The sequence below is a fragment of the Physeter macrocephalus genome, chromosome 5 (genome assembly GCF_002837175.3).
Source record: "Physeter macrocephalus isolate SW-GA chromosome 5, ASM283717v5, whole genome shotgun sequence".
NCBI lineage: Eukaryota > Metazoa > Chordata > Mammalia > Artiodactyla > Physeteridae > Physeter > Physeter macrocephalus.
In genome coordinates this window covers 83,798,925-83,811,011 of record NC_041218.1, presented here as the reverse complement: position 1 = coordinate 83,811,011, position 12,087 = coordinate 83,798,925, and the positions used below count along the sequence as shown (strand labels likewise).

Genomic DNA, 12,087 nt, shown 5'->3' with positions numbered 1-12,087 from the left:
CTGGCACTTGTCGCAAGAAGTTATATATCTTTACCTAATATGAGTGCTATTTAGTCTGATAATGCCCACATACTATTATTCACTGCTGTTGCCATACAAAGATAGATATTATCTAATTTCTATTTCATCCCCTTTTCACTGTTGTGACCTTTCATTGTTAATAACTCTATTTTTTAAATGTTTAGAAAACACAAGTCTAAAAAAAAATTCTCATATATATTGTAGCTGTTTAAAACCAAATTACCTAGCATGCATCCCATCACTCAGGTCATGCTTTGAGAAAGTAAATGCATTTGTGCTTGTCAGCTTGTTCTGAAAGGTGGAGAAGTTAAAAATACCAACAGACATTTCACTTAAAGTGTTTTCACTAGGTTCTCGGGATCTACTAGTGATTAATATTTCATTTTCATTATAAACTTACTTCTCCTTATCCTTTTTTCATAAGAATAAAGGGTTTATTCACGTTAATTTGTAAAATATATTCATCTCATTTTAACAAATCCACATTCACTGATTAAAGAAAAGCATCAGTACCTTTCACATAAAAGCAAAGACTTGAAATCTGGAAAGAAATATTTTAATTAGTTTCTCAAAATTCTATTCAGTTCTCTAATGGGACTCATGGTCCATGCTATGCAGCTGGACCCTTAGAATTGTTATAGGATTCATGATAACCTCCTGTTCCCGGTCCATAGATACCTGCCCACGGTCTCACTGCAGCCCACCCGATTCCATGGGCCAGCTGCTTCTCAGGTGTTTTGGTTTAAAATAATTTTGGTAGATACAGAGCCAAGGAAGGAGGAATACTCTTTCCTTTTAAAAGTAGTGTGATAACCATCTTTCACCAAGTAAGAGAAAGTAACAGAGTGTTCAGGAAGAATGAAGTCTGGTACTTACAGTTTTATTTGGTACCTCCTGATCACTAAGCACTTACCCGGATAATATCGGGCCAGGCCTGTGGCACTGCCAAACACCTGCCACAACAATGAAGGATCTTCCTCCCGATTTTTCTTGAAAACTTCATCTAAGGCACTCGTCCAGTTGAGTTCATTTAACACAATTGTTGCTACCCCCCCAAAAATAAGAAAAATCAGTTAATTCAAATTTGGAATTAATAATTGAACCTTCTTCCTTTACTTGCAAAATACTGTTATACATTTTCATTGCTTTACCTATAAAAGCTCTCTAATGTGGTGGTAATCAAAAGTTTAGACATGGAATCATTTCTTCAAACACATGTTTATATGATGGTGGCCCTATCGACATTTTAGGGCTGGGTGATTTTTTGTAGCGGAAGCTGTTCTGTGCTTTGTAGATGTTTAGAAGCATCTCTGGCCTCTACCCGCTAGAGGCCAGTAACATCCCCCCCAGCTGTGACGAGCAAAACTGTCTCTAGACATCGTCACATAACCCCTGGGGGGCCAAATTACTTTCTGTTGAGAACCACTGTGATGCATAAAACAGGCAGTATCAGAACTCTGCAGCTGGGAGGGATCCCTCGCACTGAGGCAGTTCTGAAGATGCTCACAAGGCACCTCATGACACAGTGTGACCACGACTGCTCTCAGTATTTTTTGGGGGGGGGGGGGGCGGAGAAGGAAGGATTTATTACTTGCAGCAAGTAAGGAGAACACCAGGGATTTTCCCAAAGCATTGTCTCCCTAAAGAGTAAAACTGGGGAAGTTTTAAGCTAAGGGTGCATGCATATTCATGACGGGGCTTGGGTGGCATATGCATATTCATGAAGGGGCTTGAGCAGAGGAGAATTCAGCATAGCTCAATATTGATGATTCTCTGTGATATACTAACATAGTTTGGTCTGTTACCTGAATTTAAAAAAAAAACAAAACCCAAAACAAATAGATGTTTGTTACTGAGCATACTTTATTAACTGTGCTTATGTAACAACCAAAAGTGCGTACATGTTGATAAAGAAAAACTCATTCAGAGGCTTGACAATATCAGTGTTAGAACTAAGAAGTGGCTGATACCTTATCACTACCTTTATGAACAATAATTTTCTTTTTTCTGGTTAGTTCAACTAATAACTAGAGCATGGTGCTAATAAGGGACAGGTCATTGATTTTGATACCTACTTATAGCAACTGACTGATCTGGGACAGGTATCACAACCATATGCCACTCATTATAATGAAAGAGAAACAATGAAAATGTGGGATATAACATGGGCTAAAATAATATATAATTTATAATTATGGGCCTCTATGATCATAGCATCCTATGTCTAACATATTAAAATTCTAATTGGCTTAGGATATTATTTTCCCTTTATGCAAAAAAGATGATATAAGATAATCTCATCTTTTTTGGAGGGGTCTTTATATGTAAAATATGCACCATGCCCACAAGCAGATTAGCAGATTGGGACACTCTGCATTTGAGAATCTATGACCAAGCCTAAATAGTGGACACGTGAGCTTGGGATAAGGACTGGAGATACTGCTTAACTCTTCCCATTCTTTTCTGTGACCACAGCAAGTAAAAGAAACAAATGTGATCATGGTTAGATCACACACAAGATTTTTTAAAGGGAAAAGGAAAAAGAGCTTCTATCAAGAAAGAGGCACAGCATATGTATATATATTTTAAAGTTTATCATTTACCAAAAAATGAAAAGCAAGTATACTGTGAAATTGTTCTGGGACTAACATCTTCATGCATTTCTCATTACTGAAAACTAACGAGATTTCCATCTTTATGCATGTGATTACCTTCAACAAGATCAGTTGTGTGTGTGAATATTCATGAGCTGGGTCAGTTCCACAGTGCATCAAAAGCATGATCCAATGAACACTGAGTGGCCAGTTATGTGAAAATTTATATTCACATAGATAACCTGAACTGATACTCACTATTCATGAATATTTATGGTACTATACAAAACATCACAGAAAAAGAGGGACATCCTACCTTTTTTTAAACATTCATGAATTTTAGAGTAATATTCTACTCAGCAAAATAATCATGTTTATTTATGTTCCAGATAGTTAGAATAGATTGGGGATTAATGAAGTCTATCTCTTCAATTCCCTTGGCTCTTTAATTCACATTAAGCAACAACTGATATCTAATTATTTTTAATAAAGTTTTATTTGTTTACAGGGCTGCTAATTTTTTTCTCGTTTTATTTGATAACAATTACTAAGTTTTAGGCTCTGATACAGTGATTGTGAATTATACTTTTATGTACTCAGGGGAAAAAGTCAAGCTCTGGAATGTTCTTACCATCATGGTGATACGTTTTAAAATTGTAGTTTATATATTTGAAAATTCTTTTTCAGATAAGACATTGCAGAATGTTTTTCTCAAAATATGTTCATATGCAAATGAGCAAGGTGCATAAATATTTTCAGAATAGACACTTGAATGATTTACTCAGAATGAAAGAAATGGTATTGTATATGTATCATATGAGCAAGGTTTATAAACTTGATGACAGTGTGAAGCAAGGAGTGAGGGTACAGATACTTCCATTTGTCATTGTGTATTTATAGACTCTTGAGTGCAATCATTATTCTAATAGTCACAATTTTTATTGGAATGTCCAGAGCAAGAAATCAAAATTCAAAGGATCTGCCACGCGAGTACAAAATTAGTGCCACCTCTTTAGACGAGAGTTTGGCGGTAGTTGTCTATCAAAATGCACCGTCTTTAATCCAACAATTCTACTTCAAGGGATTTATACTATGTATAAAAACATAGTAAAACACCAAAACTAGAAGGTAAAATAAATTGCTGCAGTAGGAAATTCTTTTTCTTAAATTATATTGAAAGCAGCTAAAAATGTAAAAGAAAACGTGTAAAACATCAAAGCAAATAAACAAGTATGAATACCATTTTAGATCGTTCTTGGTGATTTGGCTATACTTTTTGGATCCACATTATGAACTACATTTGACTAATAAATATATATTACTTAGGTATCCTATAATAAGCAGATTTTTATCTTCTTAACCTTCTAAAAATTAAATACCTAATCCAGGATTACTAAGGTGCCCAACATTTCCCCATTTCTACTTTATTAGCATAACTCAGGATAAACAATAATGAAATAACTGGGTCATGTGCAGATGGTGGCATAATAAAACTAATGCAGAATACTGCCCATGCTAAAACTTTTAAAATGCAATTATTCTTCTGTAAGGCACAGTCTTTATATAAATGTCTAGAGCAAGAAATAAAAATTCGAAGGATTTTATTTAATTGCAGAAACATTGGTATAAACTAGTAGCCGAATAATATTTCTTAAAATAATTCCAGAATAAGTGATCTTTTTTAAAGGACTAGAAATAGTTCTTAGCCACAAATAAAACTTTACCTTTTATTTGGACAGATATACTCAAGAATATGGGTAATAGTTCTGACTGGTTTTCCATAAATCGTTAGGCAGTATTTAAAATTATATCGTATTTAATTTTCTCAATTATATACTGGATACATATTGCATTATTTAATATACTGTATTATGTATGTATACTGTATTATGTATGTATTATGTATACTGTATTATTATCATCCATGTCCTCCTTCTCTACCTCCTAAAATAGTAATGTTTTACATTCACACATTCAAACTTCTAATGTCTTGCTTGAATGGAGTACATGGGTGTACACAAAAATTCATGAGTGGCTTCTACTTTTTTCACTGTGTAAGACAAACTGGTCAATCGTGATCTAGCCTTGAACCTACTGCCAATTACTAATGAACTTAGCTAAGGGTCTTATGGCTTCTTTAAGAGTAAAATTAGTCCTCATCTTCTGTCAACTTTTAAGAAATGAAGATTTTTATCTTTGTTTGAAAATTAGAGTTTGTGAAGATAAGTCTTTCATGGATATCCAAGGCTAAGCTTATTAAAAGCAGTGAATGCTGGGAAAGCAAACCTTGACTTTGGGGCCTCTATTCTGAATGGTATAACAGCATTTCACTGATAATTGATTCAGAACACCAAGCATACGTCTCTATTCTTCTACTTAGTTTTCAGAAACAGGGCCTTGATGCTCAGCAATTCTCTGTTTTGGAGGATTCTTTTGTTCAACCTGGCTTCTCAAGGGAAGAAAGAAAAATCTAATTTGTAACAGCACAAAAGAAGCACCTTACATTTGCTGCTAATTCTTCTAAAATACGTGACATATCTGTATCTCGTTTATAACATGAATACAGAATTGCTGACAAGTTCAGAATCCAATTTTCTCCTGTAAATTTCAGCCATGAAGTGTTGCACTGTTGCTCCCTTTTAAGTTTGAGTACATTTTGTTGACTTATTCAGGGTTCTGGGCCTCACCATGCATTGAAGGCTCTATACAACTATTTGAAAAACCTTAAGTTTATTTATAACGTCAACTACGGCTTTGAAATGAAGTGGAAATATGCTAGAAAAAAGAAGAGAAACATATTTTTTATGATTTACTTAAAATATAAAATAACTTTGACAAGTCTGCATCAAAAATACATTTTACACAACATAAAGTAGCTTTGACAGGTCTTTGATAAGCTCTGTAAATCTTAAAGCTATGTAAAGGGACAGGATACTAAAAATTATTTTTAAAAGAAATATGATACAATTAAATAATTAAAACAAGAGGATTGTCCAAAATGTTTACTACGCTATTTCCATTAATAATACCATTCTATTATCATAGCCTTTCATTAAGATAAAACTAGCTAAACTATTGTCACTGATAACGAATGAAGTCACGGATTTTTTAAGAACTTACTGTGTGCCAGCAGGTGTGTTAACCATTTTGTATGCATTTTCTCACTTAACTAAATATGACACTTTGAGTGAGCTACTCATACTATTTTTTTTTTAGATGACAAAAACAAAACCAATTTTTAGATGCTAAAAATAAAAGGGCATGTAATTTGTCAAAAATCATACAGTGAGAGCTGTAGAGAGAGCACCCAAATAAGTCAGATTCCAAGATTCTTACTGTTTATGAGCTATTTATTATTTCTAAGCTTTCATTATATGTGTAGCTCTGATTTAGAATTTTAAATCTGAAAAAAGTAAAAATCACCTATGCCTTTGTAACACAGTGTTTCTCAACCGAGAGAGAGATTCCTTCCCAGGGGACATTCAGCAATGTCTAGAGACATTTTTGATTATCAAGACTGGTGGGAGACTATTGGCATGTGGCAGGCAGAGGCCCGAGAGGCTCTAAATATCCTACAATGAACAGGACAATCTCCACAACAAAGAATCACCCAGTTCAAAATGTCAATAGTGCCCAGGTTTACAAACTCTGCTCAAGTACAACTATAAACACAAGACAATTAATCTGCTTTGTAAAAAGCAATATTCCAAACGAATACTGTCAACAAAAAGCCACAACAAAACTTCAAACCGAAAGTTGATACATTTTTAAAATATTATTGTTTCATATTCAATTATGTCAATATTTCAGGCTACATTTTGACACCCTATGGGTGGAGCAAATTTTCATTTTAGTCCCAGAAATTCTAACACGTTATTCTCATACCTGAGCGAGTAAGTAGGATTTCAAAGCTACTTTTTTAGTGCCATTAAATGTCATCCCTCCCCACCTCCTGCTTTAGGACATTCATAGAATATTAGAGTTTTGCCTTTTTTTTTTTTTAAATGATTCAACACTGTACGATTCTAAACTAAATTTTATCTTTATAGCAAATGTTCATTTTATCCCATAGTATATAAGGCAGTCATTAAAGGAGTTGCATTTAGCCGGTGAGCTGAGCCAGATGTCACTAACTTTATTCATCAACCTTAATCTCGAAAAAGAAAAATGTTAATAAGAAGAAACCCACTGATCCAATTAAGCGCACAGACAAAAAGAAGCCACTTTAAGGACTAGACACTGTGCATAAATATTAATATGAATGAATCTTTTCAGTGGATTTGGCTAAAGGAATCTCACCTAATCCCAGTGTAAATGCAAGATTAATAAAGTACAGGGAGATGGGAAGACCGAATCTAATCTCTCTAATCATGACTTTGGCACCAGCATCCACCTCCCATTGAGGACGGGAGAAGACAAGGCTCCAGGGCACATGTGGGTCCTGATGAGGAGATAAGCCTCATTCCTACCATTAATTCGGTACAAATAATAAAAAGCCATGGTCCTTGTCAATTCTCTCAGGCTCCTATTACTGAGATATCTGGCCTCACTCCCTATGTCTTTAGTTTCCCAGCACATAAAAGGAGCTCAGGAGAAACCACTTTATTATTACAGAAAATAAGAATAATGCAAGGGGAATAGGAGACACTAGGACCCAATGTCATATTTATTAATTGAAGGATTTTTAAAGTCACTTTCAATAAAATGACAATTACTTGTAAGATTTTTCTTGAAGGGGTGTAAGGTTTATGCATAAGAAATGTCCTAAGAATAGGAGGCAAAAGAAAAAGTTTATCTTTCAAGTATTTTAAGTTTTTCTGTTCTCAGTATTATCAAAACCAGATAAACAAGTAAATGATTAGTAACTTTGATGGCCAAGAGTCTCTCTCACTGGCACAACCTGCTACTTAAAGCTATTCACTTATAATGTCTCGTACTTCTGTTGTCCTTTCATCTAAAAAAATAAACATAAACACACTAAGGATGTTAGATAGGGTTAGCATGAATGTCAAATAAGCTTACGAATAAAAGGACATCAGTGAGCGTGATTTTATTATAGTCCTTTCCTTAGCTGGATTACAAAATTGTAAGACGCACATCTCCTTTAGATGCCTTACATAGAAAAACAGTTTCTTTTTACATCTTGGCATATTATTTTGTCAGTTATTTTCTTTTACTTGAACAATAACACGTTTCTTTTATATACAGGAACTAGAGTATACACTGTATAATTTGTAAACATAAGGCTGAACTTTACAGTGATTACCTGAGGAAGACAATACAATTTTTTCCACTGATACTACTTCACAAAGTCACTTTCATCATAAGTGTGACTATTTGTAATTAAATTGTTAAAAGAAAAATTGTTAAACATCTACTTCTATATATTAGAGCAATACTTCAGTAAACACAGAGCCCACTAAATTCTGAACAAATGAAAAATAGCCAAAAATGCTCTAAACATTTTTAAAATTTAAACTTTAAAAAGGGAAATAAAATACACGAGTTTAAAAAAGAAATCAGAAACTATGAGAACATAGAAATGAAGTTGGAAGCCATATAAGAATAAATATGCAATTAAGCCCAAATATAAAAGACTCCAAACTGAGGTTTGTTTGTTTTTTAAAATGCCTAATTATCATGCTGGTGATTCTTTTTCCTTTAAGTAATTGCCATTTAAGAATTCAGTATATGCATATATGTAGTATAAGCAAAGACTATTCTTTCTTACTGCCCTCCCACCGAAAGGCCGCATGTCTTTGTGCCAGAAGTATCCATTTGACCTTGGGAAAGCATTTATTTTCTCTAAACCTCATTTTCCTCACCTGCACAATGGGGATAATAATAATAGTGTCTGCCTCACAGATCTGTGCTGAGGATTACAGGTACTTAGAACATCTTTTGTCACTTAGTAACTGCACAATAAATGCTACCTGCCCTTATCATTATCATTATTTTCTTATTTACCTCTTAATACTCAGCATTTAAAATATATATTTTTAAACATCTTAATAGAGCCGTTCTGATTGCGCTGCTAAAATGCTAGGATGAGTGATGTAAATCTAGCAGCCTCTCTTTCCTCAAGGAACCTTTGCTCTTACCTCGGTCCTAAGTTAATGTTCAACAACACTACTTAATTTTCTTATTATATATCGCACGAAGAAAATAGCATGTTAACCTTTCCAAACCATTTATTGATACACTGTTTCAAGAGAAGGCAAAAATGAAAAAACAAATTTCTCTAATGATAGCATTTAATGTACTGTATAATTTCAGTAGAGATAATTTTTACTATGGAATATTCTCAGCACTCCTGAAATCAAACCACGCTGGTGACTGTGGCCCTGAATAAAGCACAGACACACTAAAATTCTGGGAGAAGATATTAAATTATATAAGACCTAACATACATATCAGACACAACACAGGCACATGCACGCACACACACAGAATGGTGCACACACAGTTCTGTTAAAGCAGAGAGGAAACTCTGGCCGAGAATTACAGACCAAATTAGATATGGGAAATCTCTTGCCTTTGCTCTGAGACTGCCTAACTGCATAGGGAATTTAGTGTCTACATACAAATCTGGACTGCTGAATTCATAAAGAAGGATCAAAAAGTATTGGAGCTGACTAATGAGATACGGCTGCAGGATAACAAGGCTCCTGGGGGCAAGGGTGATACTGTCAGTGAGGCACACACTGCTTAGTACTTAAGGGTTTGCGTCAACTAGTTTTGGAACAAAGAGTTGCCTGGTGATTTTAAGATGGAAAGATCAGATGCACTGAAACACAGTACATAGCAGATAGCTATAATCAAGAAGAACAATCGCTTGGTTTAAACACCAGGCACTGCTTCAGAGTGAAACTAAACACAAAATAAATCTAAGAAATTGAACTACAGGTTGTTACTTACAGAGTCATGTTCCATAAAGGTATGGATGAAATCTAACACCATATCTAAGACAACATGAGGTTAGTATCCTTACATCTCTACTTGCACATGAATAAAGAATTGTCATATGCCTATAAGCATACATGCATGCAGAGCACTCATAACTTATTTTATTATTTTTACAGATAGACATCTACATATAAAAAGAAAAAACAAATACATCAACTATTTCAGTTTTCAGGATGCTTACAACATAGTGAGCATGATTCGTTCAGGTTTTAACGTATTTATTACAGTTATTGACATGTTAAATTTATATTTAACAGTCCTAGCTACTGCCCAGTTCAACAAAGACCTTAGTAAAGAAATAATTCTTTTTCTATTCTAATAAATCATGTATTTTTAATTTTCATTCATAGCTTAATATCCCATAAAAGTTTAAATGTATCACTCAATTTGTTTGAAGAAGCTCAAGTTATTCTGACATAGCTTTAAAATATTATAAAGGATTCAATACCTGGTCAAAACAAATACTCTGCACACAAGCTTTTAAAACTGGCTTAAAGGTTTTTGATCTGATGAAATATCATAAGAGATGGTAAGTGACCAGGTCACGTTGGTTCTAGCTCTGTGTCTATCTTCTCTCACTCCAAGGCCAAACTCACTTAGGTCTCTCACAACAACCTTTAAATAGTCTCCCCCTCCAACTTCAGCTCACTTTCAGCCATTCTTCCCACTACTGCCACAGAATTCTACTTGGCAAATGCCCTCCCTAACGAAAAGTCTTCAGTTAGACTCCATAAAAGTTGGTCTTTTATGATTGCTTCTAGCCCATCTTCCAACCTCCTCTCCCCCTGCTCTCCTTATCAACAGAACGGCTGTAGGATCTAGTGTGATATTTCAAGGACAGAATCTCACACAGTTTTCCTGCCACACCAAAATATCCAAACAGAAACATATGGCACAAAAGGAATACTCTCAACCACTGCGCCACGAGGGAAGACCCAGACAGTTTTAAAGAAGAGTGGAGAAGTGGTAGGAGAGCTGGATGACTAATTCAGTGAATGTCCTGTGCAGAACAAAGAGGGGAAAAAAAAAAAAAAAAGGCACAAGGCATTTCAGGAGCTCGATGTTCTTCAAAATGGTTGAATGAAAGAGGAATATGGAATAAGGCAGCCAAGATAAGATTAGAGACACACTGCTATGATGATCCAGCAGTACTAAACACAAAATAATTTTATTCTGAGAATTACAAAAGGCCATATAAGCTAAAGTATGAAATAATCATATTTTCTCTTGAGGCTTCACTCAGAAGCCAGCATGGAAAAATACTGAAAGTAGATTGGAAACAAGCCAGATGTGAATGGGGAAGACAAGACAGAAAACTAGTACGGTCAGGCTGGCGAGGAATGACAATGGTCTGAACTAAAAAAGCAGTGCTGGACGTGGCGAGTGGAAGGAGATTAAAAAGATGTTGGGGAGAAATAATCTACAGACCATAGTGACAGATGGCGGGAAGGGAAAAAGAGGAGCCCTGGTTTTCTGGCTGGGGCCTGGACGATACTATTAACAAAGATATGAACATTGGAGGAGGGACATATTTGAAGATATCAGTGTCATAATGAGTGGTGCCTGTGCCATTTAATCCATTGAAAAAGGTTATCCAAAAGGTAATTAGAGAAATGAATCTGCAGCTTAGCCATGAATCCATATGGACGAATCGGATTTGGAAGTCATTGTTTCAGTGACAGTCGAAACTAACTGTTTGAAGGATGTTCACGGTATTGACATTAATAAGTTCCACAGATCCTTAAGTACTGAAGCGGCTTTACTTCTCTGAGAAACACTGCCAAAAGGGCTGCGCCCCGCAACGGGAGAGGACACAACAGTGAGAGGCCCGCGTACCGCAAAAAAAAACAAACAAACAAAAAAAAAACAACCCATTATCTTCTAATGCATTGTTTTGAATTTTGCCTTTTTAAAAGTTACTGACTTAAATCAAGTACCCAGGGATACAATGCCTGAAACTTGCATGTAGAGCACTTTAACTCCTTAAGTACTGAAGCGGCTTTACTTCTCTGAGAAACACTGCCAAAAGGAAATAATGTGGACCTAAATCTCATAAACAAGAACACCTTTTCCCCTGAGAAGTAATCAGCATAGCATGCTTTAATATGCACCTACTGTTTTCATTTAACAAAAACAGCAAAATGTGCCTTTCGAATATAATTTTCACAAGTGCATTAAAATAAATACACTGAATACAAATTCAGGTTATCTATGCCTGACTCACAGTCCATCAAGAAGAGATAATATGAAAAGATATTGGAACCAATAAAAACCCATTATCGGGCTTCCCTGGTGGCGCAGTGGTTGAGAGTCCGCCTGCCGATGCGGGGGACACGGGTTCGCGCCCCGGTCTGGGAGGATCCCACGTGCCGCGGAGCGGCTGGGCCCGTGAGCCATGGCCGCTGAGGCTGCGCTCCGCAACGGGAGAGGACACAACAGTGAGAGGCCCGCGTACCGCAAAAAAAAACAAACAAACAAAAAAAAAACAAACGCATATATTGATTTC

General features: G+C 35.5%; 1 protein-coding gene across 9 annotated transcripts in view; it reads right to left on the bottom strand.

Moving 5' to 3' along the window:
* The window catches only part of CACNA2D1 (calcium voltage-gated channel auxiliary subunit alpha2delta 1), a 507,150-nt gene that overhangs the window by 142,181 nt on the left and 352,882 nt on the right, over positions 1 to 12,087 (bottom strand). For 7 of the 9 annotated variants that reach the window (XM_028490128.2, XM_028490135.2, XM_028490130.2 and 4 more), the window contains one exon: positions 935 to 1,066. The exons of 1 other annotated variant lie outside the window; for it this stretch is intronic. In XM_028490128.2, coding sequence (XP_028345929.1) covers positions 935 to 1,066 — 132 coding nt within the window. Of the gene's footprint in view, positions 1 to 244; positions 299 to 934; positions 1,067 to 12,087 lie in introns of those variants that run through there. One more of the 9 variants, XM_028490136.2, reaches the window with a different exon arrangement.